We start from the raw sequence: 16,834 nt of genomic DNA, 5'->3' as shown, positions 1-16,834 counted from the left end.
CAAGAGTCTCCTGACAAGTGCTGTTGATAATGGATCGACAGCAAGACTGGGCACTAGGGATATTCTGTTTCCAGTTCATCGAGGAATTCCCAGCTTTAACGTGTGGCGCTGAATTAGTCTGGTCTTCAGAGTTGGAGTCTGTCAAATTTCCCATGGTGTTTCACTACCACTTATGTTTAAGCCAGGCTACTTGAGATAGATAATCAACCTGGGCAGGTCAGTCCAGCAGTGATCAGCTCCTTTCATAGCCAGGGTGAGGTCTCCAGGATGTCCATATCATGATGTAGTCAAGTAGGCAGGTGCCCATGTTTGGAGGAAGGATGCTTCTATGAGGTCTTCCATTTGGTTCTACCTATCCCCACCTATCATTTACTCCTATCCTCCCTCCCCAAAACTATCTTCTGCATACAAACCAACATTTTCCTGGCTACCAGCAGCTCTGAGGAAGGGTCACAACATAAAACATCAACTGATTTCTCTCTAGAGACGCTGCCAGATCTGCTGAGCTTTTCCAGCAATTTCTGTTTTTGCTCCCAATCAGGGAACGCATTCTATTAGGGCTAAACATCCAGATATTTAAAAAAAGATGAAGTTCCACAGTCAGCTACTGGACAACATAAATAATCATACCTTGGGAATCTCCTCTCCCTGGCAAACTGGAGGCTGCGCTTGGCTGCCCGAGAAATATTATTTGATGGCAAGTCGTCAAATCTGGTACCAAGCTCATGGTCAATAGGATGGCAGAATCAGCCACCCTTCTGTGTATGTTAGAGACATGGACAATAGTGCAGACTTTTCAGATTAAAGGAAGCATCACTAGAAATGCCTTTCAGAATCCTGCAAATCGACTGGCAGGATAGCCATGCCAGTCAGTGCCCTCACACAATACAACACTTAGTGCCAGGGCACTGGTTGCAGTCAATCATCTGCAGTGGGTGGGTCACACTGGTAACACACCTGACCAGACTCTTCTACTCATTCATCATGAGGAGCATGGAGGGCAGACCAAGTGTTCCAAGGAGGTCCTCAAAACAAAAAGTCCCAATTTAGAAGAAAAGACAATGCAACATCCCCACTAACATGTGGGAAACCCCCTGCCCAGGATTGCCCAAACTAAACCAACATTGGCAGAAGGTACCAACATTTGTGTTTCCAACAGATCCAGCTGGAGGAGGCCATGTACAGATAGCAAAACAGGTGCCAAAACCCAGACAGCCTGCTGTCTCCAGGTGGGCAAGGGTCACCTCAGGACCCACAACTCTGGAATGGGCAGAAAACCCATCCTTAATCCTGAATGATTGCTGAAGAAAGCCTTCCATACTGTACTTTCTACTCCCTGGAAGTAGGTATTCCAACTTAAACTTCACTTGCCCCTCTTACCAACTCAACAGTTGTGGTCCATTTTCCACCCCCACAGCCTTGTTGTATCCCTCAGCACTACTTGTTATCGAGCTTCATCACAGTCCAACATGGAGTTATAGCTGCAGTAAGATACTCCCCTGTTTCAAAGTGTCCTCACAGCCAGTTAACCAGCTCTGGAATTGAAGGATTGCAGCGTTTTGCATTACTACATTTTTCTCACCTTTGTGTGCAACCTTCACTTCTGGTCACTCTTCCATGTTTACACTCACTTCATACTTAAGCTGCTATTTTGGAGTTTTCTAAATTATCCAAGTTGCTCCCAGAGTCACAGTATCCTCAAATTATTTAACTGAGGGGCAACTGCAAGATTCAGATCTGAAATTACTGAATAACAAGGAAGTTGTGTCTCCGTGATACAAGGGACACCTCAGGCAAGGAAACAAGGTCAATTTTTTTGAATAAAAGCAGCAAATGCCATTTCCTTCTCTTTTTGTCTAAGATAAATAGGTCTGTAGTTTATATACTGCAACTTCAGCATTAAGTGGACTCATTTCTCTAACTCAAATGAAGTAGAATCAACTATTTGTCAATTGTAGGCTAAGTGATCGACAGCTTCATAAATGTTAGAAAAGAAATTCAAAAAATGCATCTGCTGTTTTTCCTTCCTCAGCGATTGGGGAACACTTGATTCAATATTGGTGCAGGTGATCCATGACTATCCCAAACTTGTTTAATTACACAATTTGAAATGTACATTAGCCAGAGATACTCAGCCTGTTCATTTGCTTCTTCATACCTTACTCACCACAAAGCTGCGTCCTTTCCTCATGACTATTGCTCACTTTTACCGGAACTCATTACATGACTCCCATAATTATCTAAATTGTCGTCACAAGAGGCAAATTTCTCAGCGTCATTCACGCGAGCTGGTCTATACCCTCAAAATTTATAAAGATCAGTCGGCCATATCATAATGCATGCAGTTTATCCACCAGCCTAACCATGCTGACCCACTTCCTGTCAAAGCCAAAGGGTAAAAGTTATATTCAACTCTTAAAGACTGGGATCGACAGCCACACACACACACACACACACACACAGCCAATGAAATTAAATACAGATGCAATAGTAACTCATTTTGGTTAGAATGTGGACAAAAAGATACAAACTATCTAGAAATGGTACAATTTTAGAAGGGAGCAGGCACACACGAGCATATGCACAAATATTTACAAAGCTACAGAACAGTTCAAAAAGGCTGATAAAAATTCAAACAGTATCCTTGATTTAACAAACAAAAGGTATGGAGTTCATAAACAGGAAGGATATGCTATACCTTCATAAAACACTGGTTAGCCCCCACATTCCAGTAGAGATGTCAAAACAGGGGAGATTAACTGGAATGGTATAAGGGATGAAAGACTTTAGTGACATGAAGACTGGAAAAGCTGGAGGTGGTGTTCTCCTTCCAGCATTGTAGTTTGAGGAAAAGTTTGATAGAGCTGGTCAAAATTTAGACAGAGTAACAAGAGAAACCGTTTCCAATGGCAGATGGACTGGTGACCAAAGCTGATAGATTTTTTAAAAAAGGAAAATTGGCAAGAGAAACAGAAGTGATGAGAAGAGAAATAACTTCAGCAGTGAGTCAAATAATATCTGGAATTTACGGTGGGGGTGGGGGCAGGATAAGTAGAGGAAAATTAAATTGTAACTTCCAAAAGGGTGGGATAGAAAGAAAGAAATGCAAGAATCCAAACCGAGTGCGACTAATGGAATTGCTCTTCAAAAATAGCCAGCAGTCTTGACAGATTAAAATGATTTTTCTTTCCCCATAGTATTTTATGATTTAATGGCAAGCTATAAAAACTTAGAGGTTTCCATAGAAGAGACAGATTTTTTGGGGGGGCATGGGTTTGGAAGTAAAATCAGTGAAGAACTAAAAGTGTTTCCTTCCTTACCACGCAGGTGTACAGAAGACAAATAAGAAGTAGTGTGTCACTATGGAAGGTGGATGATGAACTTAAATGTTGACTGATGTTTGAGAATTTGACTGGTAAGCTAACATGCTTGATACAAAAAGAGGAACAAGCCACATCTACTGCCAAGCCGAATGTAATGAAGCAAATGCAGGAAGTGCACAAGGACAGAGGGAGCTGGGGTCCACAAGTATAGCTCTTTCAAGGGAGCAGCTGTGGTGAGTAAACGACATGGGATCTTGCACTTCATAACCAGATGTATGGAGTGTATGAGCAAGGAAATACACTGAACCGTCACAGATCTGGTCACAACTGGCACCCTGCATCCAGCTCTAGTTAACCAGCCAAGGGAAGGGATGTGAAGATCTTCACCAAAAAAAAAAAAGTATAAAAAAGACGACTTTCCGGAGTGGTTCTCAAATTAAGGGGTTGCAGTTCCAAAGCAAGGTTGGAGAGATTGGGGTCCTTCTCCTTGGAGCACAAGTTATATGGAGGGATGCAAGAATGTCAGAATTTCATTATGTAGATGAAGAAAAGATGCTCCCATTAGAAAATGGTACAGGATTAAGTGGACATGACCATGGGAAAGAGACAGACGTTGGTTGAGGGTGACCAGAAATTAGCCACAAATGGAAGTTGGTGCTACAGGGAAAGTGCAGAGAATGATTTCAAAAAGAAATAGGATAGGGACTTAAAGAGCACGGAAAATGGGACTGACTGGATTTTCTTAGTTGTTGGTAATTCCATGGGTAAGTCAGCCTTCTGTCGTGACAATATTACTTAATAGTTGATGGATCCGAAGGCAGAATAATTACTGATTTCAGGAATGTAGTATTAAATAAACATGAGACATTGGCAGTAATTTTAAACCCAAAAGAAGGAAGTTTAAAACAAAGAAAGAATCCAATCTGCCTCAAAACACATGCACGTCTGACTTTATCCAATTCAAACACTTGCAAATCCCTCCTTGAATCCCCTCCATTCCCATCTCTAATCTTTTTTCAGTGCTAGATCTTGGGGGTTTCTATTTGTAACATTTTGAGCTCCCCTTGTCTCACGAGTTGTGCTGGGTGAGAGGAGATAAAGTGTGGTCATTCAGCTTCTCGAACTCTCTCTGGGCATGCATAAAGCATCTTTATAGGAAAGACAGGGATTTTGCAGAGCCTCCCTAGAAATATATCGAATGCAGCCTAGAAATTCAGCCAGTGAGTGAGTTGGAGGAAAGTGCATGAGCAGCATTTAGGTAAAATAAATATGGTCTATAGTGCAGATGTATTCTCTAGTTTATTAAAGTGCAGCTATGGATTTTAAAAAATCAATACCACACAAGGGCAAGCTGAATAGTTCCAGCAACAATCATTTACTGCTTGCCTTGATTGTCAAAGTCTAATTAGGATCTGTATTTAAGAAGCTAAAATTTGAACTTGCCTTTTTATCTGTTGTTTCTTGAACAAAAAATGCTTCGCCATTGTCTCCAAGTTTCATCTGTAATTGCACAGGTTCTCCATTGATTTCTATATCCACCTAAAAAACATACAAGACAAATCCATATTGACAAATTTGTATTGCCATTACTTCACAAACTAGCCATCTATGGCTAGTACTGTGGGTCTGAACAACTGGTTTTGCACTTCAAAAGTGCTGGAGATAACCTCATTAATGAATAGGATCTGAAATGTAGATCATTATCTCTACAATTTGGAATACAGCAACAAGGTCTAAAAGCAAAGAAAAACATCTCACTTATTGGTCCAAGGTTTGACCATTATAGCATTAATGCTATACTCTAAACCAATTCATTGTTAAGTATACAAGATGGATCAAAATCTATGTCCATTATTGCACACATCACACCTCACTAGTCAAGTCCCACTAGTCCTTGGGTTATCACAAAAGTGTTAAAGTTTGTATCAAAGTATGCAAAATCCTGTAGTTCTGTAGAAGGGTCACTGGACCCAAAAAATGTTAACTCTGATGATTTCTCTCCACAGATGCTGCCAAACCTGCTGAGCTTTTCCCGGAATTTGTTTTTGCTACCCCCAATTTACCTATCTTTTAGGTCCAGGTTAATAGAATGCATCGATCAGGTTTCTGGTCTTGGCAAAAATTACTTTTATTACAAATAAAGTGATTTTAGCTACAGGCAAAAAAAGTTATGTACTGTTGACATACAACAACTAATTGCTAAGAAAAAACTCTCAACCCAAGTCAAGCCTCCCAACGTGCACATGTAGAGACAGAAAAACCACCATTGATGTTATGGGTGGAGGGAAAGGCTTGTCAAGCCATTCAAATGGGTTTGTTTGTCAGTCAGGACTTGGTGCTCTTTGATCTCTCTTCTCCACCTAGTTTCACCTGCTTGGAGGAAGCACAGTGCAACTGGTTCACAAATTTATCAAGTCTGACATTTTGATTAAAGGCCACAGCTTACAGCAATTCAAGGGAAAATCAAATGGCTTCAAAACAGTTTTAAACTAAGAGCAAAAATGCACCTCCCTTTCCCAAGATCTGAAAAAGTTTGAACTTACTGTTCACACACAGGCAGCTCAGGTACTTGGGAGCAAATCAGTCAATAGCAGGCAGAAGGCCTGGGTCACCACCAACTGGTCACTACTCCATAGACCAATCAGCTGCTTGTTACTGACCAAATCGCACTCCGTACATATCCCCTGGATCCATCTCATCTGTAAACTCCCCATACTGCTTGAACAAGTAGTATAAATGGTCTTGATACACAGTAAAATTAACAAGTGAGGAATTATTTCAGGTTTCACCAAGCATGGCCATAAAAGTAAAATATTTTTGTTCACTTTATTAGGTTGTGTTCTCTTGGGGCAGAAAATACTTCAAAACTTAAAATAGCAAATTTTGAGCAGCGCTTCAATTTTATTACATACGTGGTCTGTTGACCAACACATTAACCCAAGGTGCAGCATTAGTGTTAATAGAAAATCAGAAAGTCCAGGATGTCACTGCTTATTGACAAGTCAAGCTGATCCACAACTTAAACAGCACGCCTCACTGCACATAGATGATTTATATTTTTGCTAAAAGTAAGTTGTACTCTGTATGGCACTTCCAACTCAGCACCTCATGGTATTCAATGTCAAAAGATTTTGCATGGTAAACTATCTAGTTTATTTCTGGGCATTCACAAAATTAGACCACCATAACAATCCAACACTGAGGAGAATCCGATCTATTAAGTTCTGAAGAATTTTAAAACTGGTGGTAAGTGATATAATTGCCTTAGACACACAGACGTTTGGATTTGTTTATTTTGTAGTGGCCCAAGTTGTTCTACACGAATACAACTTGTAGCATTAACTGGTAAATAACTAAATGCAGACTGCTAAAAAGCTCAATTTTGGTGCATAACACTTCTGGGAAATCTCTTAGAGAGCAGTGTTAAACTAAAATCCTACTGAAACTCTGTTCCTGTAGGGCTCAAAATAGCAGAGTGAATTAATAGCAGGGACTTCAGACAGATCTCACCCACTCACTTAACTCTTGGCTCACACGAGAAACCAATACAGCTCCAAATTGTGAAAGGAGTGGAGGATTTGGATACCTTGCTGACATTATCCTCAAAGAAAAATGCTTGTTTTAAACAAAAAAGTAGATCAGTCAAAACTGCTTTGCCATTGATCACAATCATGATTGATCTTATTCCAACCTCAAGTCTACATTTCTGCTTTGATAGCCTTTCATCCTCTGCCTTACCAAAGATTATATCCACCTCAGAACTGTTGCCATTGTCTAATCTGTCGTCATTAAAATCAATAACTATTGGTATTAAAATGATAGAGGCATAAACAACAACAAAAAGGATGTGCAAAACAAGCATTATGGAGTCTCACAGCACGGAAACAGACCCTTCGGTCCAACTAGTCCATGCTGAACACAATTACAAACTAACCTAGGCCCACTCGCCTGCTCCTGGCCCATATCCCTGCAAACCTTTCCTATTTGTGTGTTTATCTGACTGTCTTTTCAATGTTGTACACAGTAAGAAAATTTACCCTTATGTTGTTTCTAAATCTCTCTTCTCTCACCTTAAAGACGCACCCCCTACTCGTGAAATCCCCCATCCGTGGGGGACAGACACACATGGACAATTACCATTAACCCTACCTATACCCTTATTCTTAATGTTTATCAGGTCCCCTCGCAACCTCTTGTGCTCCAGAGAGAGGAGAAAAGTCATCTTTCTTTTTAACTCAAACCTTCTTTACCCAGCAACATGCTGGTAAATGAAAGAAAAACACTTCTTGGGAGGAATCTAGTGATCAATAATAAACAAGTCCGTCAGCTGTCATTTAGTTAATTTCAATCCTCATTGTGGTGAATGTTTCATGATAATGAATAAGCGATTGTCTAGTTATTCACCAAATTGCAAAACATTAAACTTTGGAGAAAAACCTTAGAGCTTTCAAAGGACAGGATGAATCCAATTCCAAGATATCTGCACACTTCCCCCCCGCCTTCCAGTTTCTATCAAAATTTAAACAAAGTAACAGGCTCGACAAATAAGCAGCTATCTGTTGTCAGATGATATTACAAATGATTGTTTGAGCCTCAAGAATGATGAATCGGCTCAACACGTCAGTTTACACAGTTGAAAAAAGGAGACAGGTAGTTTTGACAGATTTAATACTTTGTACAAACTCCATCTCTTTTTGAAGTGATATTTCAATACTTGAGCACTTATTTTGACAAAAGTAATTAGTGATGTAAAAAAGGTTTCCTTCAAATGGAACTTCCACTGCCTGTTTGATTGAAAGCTTTAACATTTGAAAATGATTTTTAAAATTGCAAGGGTATTTCAAAGCCTTGTCAGCGTTATTAAATTAGTCAGGAATACTGGATGAGTTGACATGGGACTTAAGGAACATGGAATTAATGGGGGTAGGCAAGAGGCCTAATAACCTTTAATGTAATTGGGTTGATTTACCCAATAAAGTGCAGGTGGATTAAAAGTGACAACCTTTCCATCTGGCTGCCTCAGCCTAAGATGGAGAATAAGGCGGGTGGGTTTCTCCAAGACAAAGATAGGATCACAGCATCAGAAAACTTCAACTTTCAATATCCATTTCCCCATCAGAAATCCAGGTCATTGCACATGACTTGGTGCAATGCATCAAGGTAAATAGTCACATGTTTAGAATCTAATACTCCAGCAGGTTGGGTACCTTAACACAAGAGTGAAGTCAGAAAATGACTTCTAACATCACTAATCAAAGCAGCCCAATATGTACCTCAACCCCAAATTTATTAAAGCCCTGCCTTTCCCTGCCTATAAAAAAAAACCATCTTTACAACCTCTCAGACAACCTACTTTGTGCCAGGTTTGCTGTGCTAAGGCTTGCGAATGGATTTGACACCCCCAAATTCATTTCTTTTGCCCTCAAGCCAAAAGTGAAAAAATGCAGACTATCATTCAAATTGGTCTGGACTCTAAACTCCAACAGCTAAAGGACAATTCAATAATCTAATTTTGCCATCCATATCCCAACACTTACAGATGCAGCAAACCAAGGATGAAACCCCAAGTACAATAGAATTGCTTGGCCTTATCAGTCAAAAGGCTATAGCTTACTTACCACTTTTTCTCTGGAGCGGAGCACACCGAGTTTTCCAAAGCGAACATGGAATGGAGAGCACTGAAGACTTCCATCTGGCTGTTGGACTACAATGATATCAATACACCCCGATAGAGTTGCAGGATTCAATCCCTTGTAAAGCTCTTTCACGGTGACAAACACCTGCCCAGCCAGTTGCCCAACGTAATTCATGGTCTGCGTCTTTTTAAAAAAAAAGGAATGTTTATAATTCTCTCCATGCTAATTAAAAAGTTCAATCAAGTAGATCAAACAAATTGAGATTAGAGAAAAACCAAGGTCAAAAAAAAGGAAAAGAACAAACAAGATTCAAATTCACAGTTTTAAACAATGGAGATTTTGATATTTGATTTTAAAAAGAAGAACCATTATATTCAAGAGCTTGCATCTCACTCTAAAATTCATGACAGCTAAGCCCCTCTAGGGATTTGTACTTTTCCATGGAAAATTCACATCATTTTGTGAAAAGTGTTTTTTTGCATGAAGGATAAAAGGAAAAGAAATAATTATCTTAACTTGCTATAATTCAAGGGAAGACGTTTCCCCAAACCTTCCCTCTCCCTAAAAAGGAAACAATGACTACACCAGAAATACTTAGAAAAATGTGAATTGAACATTTAAAAAAAACCAGCAAATGATTTATTTCAGTTTGATTAATTTCCTAGATAATGCTGTAGCATTTAAAAACATTGTTAAAACTAAAAACAGAACTAATTTCATCCTGTTAGTAATAAGTCTTCACCAAATTCTAAACCCTTATAACTAAATGAATCAAGAAACTAAAATGGGAAATGCTGGACACCACAAAATTTATTTCAGAGGAGATAGGCAATTTCTGGATTTTGTCACTGCATTGATCGAATTATGTTCTAGTTGTCACAATAACAAAATCCAATTGATATTCTAACAGATGCAGAGGCAGATGCAGAGAGAAAAGAAAGTAACAAAAAATGGGGAAGAGCATTTAAACCACTGAACCTTTTCCTTCAAACAAACGCCTCAATTTGCTACAGACAGTGATCCAGGACCCTTGGTGCATCTTATTTCCCCAGTAGTTTACTATTAATATTGCCAAATGATTATTTTACTAATGTCTCAGTCACCCTTCTCAGAGTCCCAACAGGCCACTATTGTTTGTGTATCTAAACAGAGTCTGTACCTCAATGGTGTTGGTTTGCTGCCACCATCCCCAGTGTGTAGGGATCAAGGGGGCCTGCTTGGTCTAATATGGAGGAAAACTATTTTTTAGTCTAACTACAAGAGGTTCCCTTATATCGAAGGGTTTAGCTTATTGCACGTTTGCAGCTAGTTACAAGTTGATCCAAGTTGCAAGATATTCCAGATTCAAGAAGAGAGACCAGATCACTACTCCTCAGTTACCAAAAGACTGATATTATTGTAGTGGGGGGGTGGTGCTTAAGGTCCCCTTCAGTATTAACCCTTTCTGACCCACATACAACAAACATTGCAATAAAACAAAAATGGGGTCTTTTTGTTGGTATCCTTCCCAACATTCCTAATGAGTGTCGCAGCAGGTTAATTGCTCTTTCTAATACAGAAGGGACATTAATTCAATTCTATTGGCTCCTTGCAAGTTTTTAAAAAAAAACTCTTGGATCGATATGGACCTTGTCCGCAACATTCTTATTTTGTTTTGACAAAGGAAACCAGTGTAAACAATGCTGGAAATACTCTGGAGGTTAGGCAGCAACTATGGAGGAAACCATGGTTACAGGGTGAAATCTTCTACCTTCCGTGTCACGTTTGGTGGGGGCCATCCCACCACCTTCCTCAAATCAAGTCTGGGGCAGTAATGCTGGTAGACAACCCTGCTGGCCCACTCAAGCCTTAAGTGGCCAATAATGCCCATTTAAGTGTTCATCCACTGAATGATCCTACAATCGATGTGGTTTGCAATGCCAGAGTACAACAAGCAAACCCTTGCTTTTGTTGTTTGTGGCCTCCAGGTGAGATGGAAGCAGAGAGATTAGGTCCCTCAATCCACCCATGAGAAGGGCCCAGCAGTGGGATGGTGTTAGGGTGGGGTCAGCCACAAAAAAAAACTGCTCTCGTCCATGGTGCCTCTACCTCTCCCTCCATCTGTAGTCGTGCTCAGAGGCTGTGGGTGGATGTTGTACCTGCAACATCCACATCCTTCCAATGACACTTCAGTGTACAGAACAGATACTAGCCTCTGATGAGACCAAAAGCTCAGAGTAAGGCTTCCCAGTCATTGATCCTGGACAAAGTGGAAAGCCCATTTACTGCTCTGGTAAATACCTAAACATCACAAGGTGCACGAGGCCTTCTTGAAAAGGAGCAGTGCAGGTTTTCAAGCCTGTGGATAAGACCCCTGTTGCCTCCACACGACATTTCAAACTCATTTTATCAGACAAACCAATTTTGTTTTGACTGTCTTCATTCAGCTTTTCTCTGCCTTCCATTTTATTATTTTCCCTTCCTGCTCAGATTGAAAACTTCATATCCCAAAGTGAGACTTTTTCACTATTGTTTGCCTATTCAAAGACGTCACTTATTTTCTGAAAAGCTCTGCTATGCAGATATTTGATCATGTTTCAACTGACTTTCTTACCTTCTTTGAAAGATCTGTATATCAGATTACAACTACCTCTCACTAATGGAATGCTTTTGACAACTGCTTATGATCTTGGGCTCGTTCTACAAAAGATAAAATCTCAAATTCTAACATCTTCCAGCCTGTAGATGCTTGTTGCAGGACAAAAAAGTACTACGTTACAACAGAAAGTTAGCTTGAGAAAAAAAAGTCTGAGACTAAATGTAGATTTCATGTTCTTTTGAATTAGTATTCTTGTTTTAAAAGTTTTATTTTGATAAACTTCCTTTCCATTTGACTCTGTTGTACACACACACGAAAAAAAACATCTCCCTATAACAACTCAGTTTTTGACTGAAGGGCTCTCTATTAGGACACTAAATTGCATACCTCCAGATTTATCGCCATCAAACAGACTGAAATCTCAGCAACCTTTTCATAACGAATCAGAACAGCTGTCCAAAACATTGGTAGATAATTGCATTGTAAAGACAACGCAAAAAAGGTAATTTTCAAATTAGAGGCAATAGCACTGTACTGGAAATCTGGGTAATATTCTTCAAATCAAAAGCACAGCTTTATAACAAGAATATTTTTGAAGTTACTTTTTGTCAGAAATGAAAGGACTTCCTTTGTAATAAATTCATGCATTGAATGTGGGGGATGCTGGTTAAGCCAACATTTGCTGTTCATCTCCAATTGTCCTGGGAGATGGTTACAGCGAGCAGTCTTCTGGAATTGCAGTCCTTAGGGCATAGGTACACCTACAATGTTGCTAGAAGGGGAGATACAGAATTTCAGTCCAGCCACTGAAGGAATGGTGATGCAGTTCCTAGTTAGGAAGGGAGACAGGCAAGAGAGGCTTAAGGAAATGAAACTCAAGTTGCCATGCATCTGCTTCTCTCTTAGCCTCCTCATTAATTAAAGCAGGGAGTTGAAAGATGCTGTTGAAGGGACCTTACTAAAAGTTAGTCTCTTTTTTAATTTGTTCACAGGAGGTGGGTGCCACTGGCTAGGTAGCATTTCTTGCCAAACCCTAATTGGGCAGAGGACAGTTCAGAGTCAACCACTTGGCCATCCTTACCTGGTCTGGCCTACATGTGACTCCAGACCCACAGCAGTTTCCTTCCCTAAAGGACATGAGTGAACCAGGTGGGTCTTTGTCAACAATGGAGTCACAGTCATTATTAGATTCTTAATTCTAGGTATTTATTGGATTCAAATTCCACCATTGCTGTGGCAGGATTTGAACCTGGGTCCCCAGAATGTTATCTGGGTCTCTGGATCAACAGTCCAGCGATAAATATCACTTGGCCATCACCTCCCCTTGTTATAGTTATTTTACTGCATCTTGATGATGTCAATTGTAGATGGTATATTCCCACTGTGCTGGTTATGAATGAAGTGCATGTTCCCAGTGGTGGACAGAGCGCCGAATCATGTGAGCTGCTTTAGCTGGGTGGCATCTACACTGATCCAGGCAAGTGGGGAGTTTCCCGATCCACTCGTGACTGGTGCCTTGTAGATGGTTTTTTTTTGTTTGGGGGGGAGGTGGGCATTGTGGAGTAAGTTACTCATTGCAAGATTCTTGTCAGCTGACCTCTGAGCAGGCCAGAGGCTAACAGGATCACTGAACAACTCAAAGTCCCCAGTGATTAGAAGGGAATGTTCACTAATTGGGAATGGCCACTTTTGGGATCAGCGTTTAGGCACAATTAGTGCTTACATTTCTATACTGTAACTCAGTCTGTCTATATAAAACATTTTTCAAATTCTATGGCTGATCATAACCATTTCAATTCAGTAGTTTGAAATTACACAAATTTCAGAATTATATGACAGTTTTTTTTCCAAATCCTAAGATTAGGATATCTTCAAGGTCAGGTAGACTTTTACTACTCCAGATACATCAGAAAACAACACCAGGTTAGAGTCCAAGACAACAAGGTGCAGGGCTGGATGAACACAGCAGGCCAAGCAGCATCATAGGAGCAGAGAGGCTGACGTTTCGGGCCTAGACCCTTTTAGAGTCCAATAGGTTTATCTGAAATCACAAACTTTTGGAGCGATGCTCATTTGTCACTTCACCTGACGAAGGAGCAAAGTGACAAATGAGCATCGCTCCAAAAGTTTGTGATTTCAACTAAGCCTGTTGGACTCTAACCTGGCTTCATGGGACTTCTGACTTTGTCCACCCAGTCCAAGACTGGCACCACCACATCATGAATTCCAGATAACAGGAAGGGTGCTCGTTCGGCAGCAGTCAGGCATTTTATGGTCGGTCCTGTTTTATGGACATAATGTGGTTAATAGTCTTCCACTGAAGAAAATTGGAATCTCAATATGGCACTGAGCAAACTACTGACTGAGAACGATGTTCACATCCAAGGTCACATCTAAACAATTTCTAGTACCTCCAGACCTTGAGTTGCAGGAGTCATGGGTTATGAGCTAACAATAGGTAAGTAAACATCTCACCAGGAAGAGAAGACAAAAAAAAAATTGGAAGTTTATGCCAATAATTGCAAATAAAAAGTGACACTAAAGAAACAATATTAATGGTGGCAACAGTAGGCAGAATCCTGCATGACACTCAAAGTTTGAGTCTGAATTGACTAGTCTGATTGGACCATAACCAACCTAAAAATAGCACAATGCTGTTATATTTGACAAAAGGTTGCTATTGAAGTAAACAAAAAACTCATCTGCACCATAATTGATTTAAAATAAAACTAATGCATATTCAAATCTTCAGGATAAGAAAGTAGTCAAAAGGATTGGTCAAAATGACGTGATTTTGTTACTGTTCCCTAGGACTGTCTATCCAGAAGGCACTAAAGAGAACTGTATACAAGATACCAATTCCAGTCCCACTGGATACCCGCCCATTGGCTCAGCAGCGGTGCTGTATTTATTGAAAATAATGCTGACAATTAGAACCCTTGATTAAAATAAGTTCAACTAAAATTTAATTTTTTTTAAAAAAAAGTCATTTCCAGCCTTTCCAGATTTTGTCTCAGATTTCGTGAGTCCCAGCATCTTATTTTTGTCTTGTTACATTATCACTTTGCTACAGTAGTTTAGTGTCATGGAAGTCAGTATCGCTGACCTACATTGCTTCTCTGACTGGCAATTAAAATTTTGCTACAACCCTGGTTTATGGCAAGTGCTATAGCAGGGAATGACGGGATGTGCATTCAGCCCTTTATAAATCCTTCCAGAATTTCTGTTCTCACCTAGATTATCACGTAAAACAAATTTCGTGAAGTCACTCTGCTGCAGCATGGAATTTAGAAAAAAGGTCCATTATGTTTGATTGACTTCAAAACTAAACTATTGGCAAAAGCAGAATCCATTGTGTTTTCTTAAAAAGAAAACTAAAATAATGCAGAAAGGCGGAACATTTAAAAGCGTTCCGGAGAAGACAGTACCAAAAGGGTTAAACATATATTCGTTTCGATATGCCAGGACAGGAGAAAAATAACGAAATCTTTTTGCATTGCAATTGCTAGAACTGCTTTTCAAGCCACGTTACCCAAGGCTTGGAAACATCGAACGTGCCTTTTAGTCTCTATAAAGGCCCCCAGAAGATTGGGGATGGTGGGGGGTGAGGAAAAAGAGAGGTCAAGACAAAGTAAAATCAGGGCTCAGCCCCCGAGGCGAAAAAAAGCTACCGAGTGTTTACAATTAGTAAGCTTAAAAATTCAAATTACACAAACACAAAATCTTGCTTCGCTCCCCCAAACAAACAGGTTAAACACTGAAAAGCCAGAAATTTCAATTCCATTTCCACCCCCCCCCCCAAAAAAAAAGCATTTCTTTTAAAACTCGCCGAGTAAGCCGTGTTACAAATCAGTCACCTTAACAAGTGAAATTACATCGATAGGCACAGACTGTATCTGCAGTGCTCCGGGCCTGTAAATAACATAACCCAGCTCCGAACTACAACCTTAACGCATTAAGGCTCTTTAAAAATCGCTTGAATCAAAACAAAAATCTTTCTTCGTCCAAATCCGTTGAACAGCAAAAAAAAAGGTGTTCGATCAGGTCTTACCTCTTGAAGGCTGTCGGTTTATCAGCATAAACAGGACAGTCTATTCAATCTGATGTGGCGCTGGAGACTGGACATGTTCTTCTGAGATAGTAGGACTTTACACAGCGGTTTGGAGCTGCTGCTGACTTCAGCACAGAACAAGAACCCTCTTCCGAGGAAGTCTAAACCCTTGACTGGTCACAATAATTTAAAAAAACCGTGTGGTCGCAGCCGAGGGGTCGGGGAGACCTGCTTCAGAACGACACACACACTGTTTGAAGGCAGCACAAAATTAAAGAGGTGCTCCTTTAGCCATTTGTAGCGGTGCTGGGGACATTGAGCTATTTGGTTTAAAGCAGCAACGAGTTGGGGGGGGGGCGGGGAGTGCTGCAAAGGGACTTATTGGCAGGAAGTGTTGGCCGGGTTTTTGTATTTTGTTGGTAATTCGTCCCCCTCCCTCCTACACAGGCAGCCAAACACACACCCACCCACACCCTCTGCAATGTTCCTGCTCGGTTTTACAGCCACTAGCATTGCAGCCTGCTCACTTGATGAATCAGGCGATAGAGACGGCCTGAGGTGATCGACTCCACCAATGGAACAAGATCTGACACACCAAAACACCGCTCTTGCAATCTTGGGTCGGTTTTGTTTGCATACAGGCGACGTTACTAGTCATTTCAAGGAAGCTCCCAATTGGTTTGCCAGCCAATTGTTTGGCTTTAAATTGGATCAGCTGAGTGGGCTAGGGAGAAACGTGTTTAACATGTTATTGCCCGGTGTGCAATATTGATTTGAAAGTTTTATGGAACAGTGCGATAACTGTTCCTATTTTTGCTCCAAAAGAAGGGCCTATACATATTTGGCCAGGAAAAAGGGCAGACTTGATGATGGGGAGCAGTTTAGATTTCAGACAAAGGATTGAAGAGGAGAAAACAGAATACCAGGAAGCTTGCAGGGGATTTCAACTGATTGTTAAAAAAAAACTTAGTGAGAAGTGCAGGTCATTTGCACAGTCAGAAGCAGAGGAAGTAAAAATGGGGAACAAAAGATGGCAGATCAAATAGGTAGTAGTAACTGCCGATGCTGGAGAATCTGAGATAACAAGGTGTACAGCTGAATGAACACAGCAGGCCAAGCAGCAGGAAAGCTGATGTTTCAGCAACAACTGATAGGAGCTAGCAAAGGACAGTAGTTAAGGCGATGACGTAGAGAAAGGAGTGAGTAAATAGGTCCTGCTAGATACCACGGGGGGGGGGGGGGGGGG

At 40.5% G+C, this 16,834-nt stretch overlaps 1 protein-coding gene across 3 annotated transcripts in view; it reads right to left on the bottom strand.

The window, feature by feature from the left end:
- Positions 1–16,834, bottom strand: part of lpin1a (lipin 1a) — a 137,125-nt gene that overhangs the window by 91,958 nt on the left and 28,333 nt on the right. The window contains exons 1-3 of one of the 3 annotated variants that reach the window (XM_048597292.1): positions 15,589–16,235; positions 8,942–9,142; positions 4,767–4,862 (exon numbers count right to left, since the gene is read on the bottom strand). In XM_048597292.1, the coding sequence (XP_048453249.1) occupies positions 4,767–4,862; positions 8,942–9,133 (288 nt within the window). In that variant the 5' untranslated portion in view covers positions 9,134–9,142; positions 15,589–16,235. Of the gene's footprint in view, positions 1–4,766; positions 4,863–8,941; positions 9,143–15,588; positions 16,236–16,834 lie in introns of those variants that run through there. The other 2 variants (XM_048597294.1, XM_048597291.1) reach the window with 2 other exon arrangements.

Source organism: Rhincodon typus, chromosome 5 (assembly GCF_021869965.1).
Source record: "Rhincodon typus isolate 14 chromosome 5, sRhiTyp1.1, whole genome shotgun sequence".
NCBI lineage: Eukaryota > Metazoa > Chordata > Chondrichthyes > Orectolobiformes > Rhincodontidae > Rhincodon > Rhincodon typus.
This window is presented reverse-complemented; position numbering and strand designations above follow the sequence as displayed.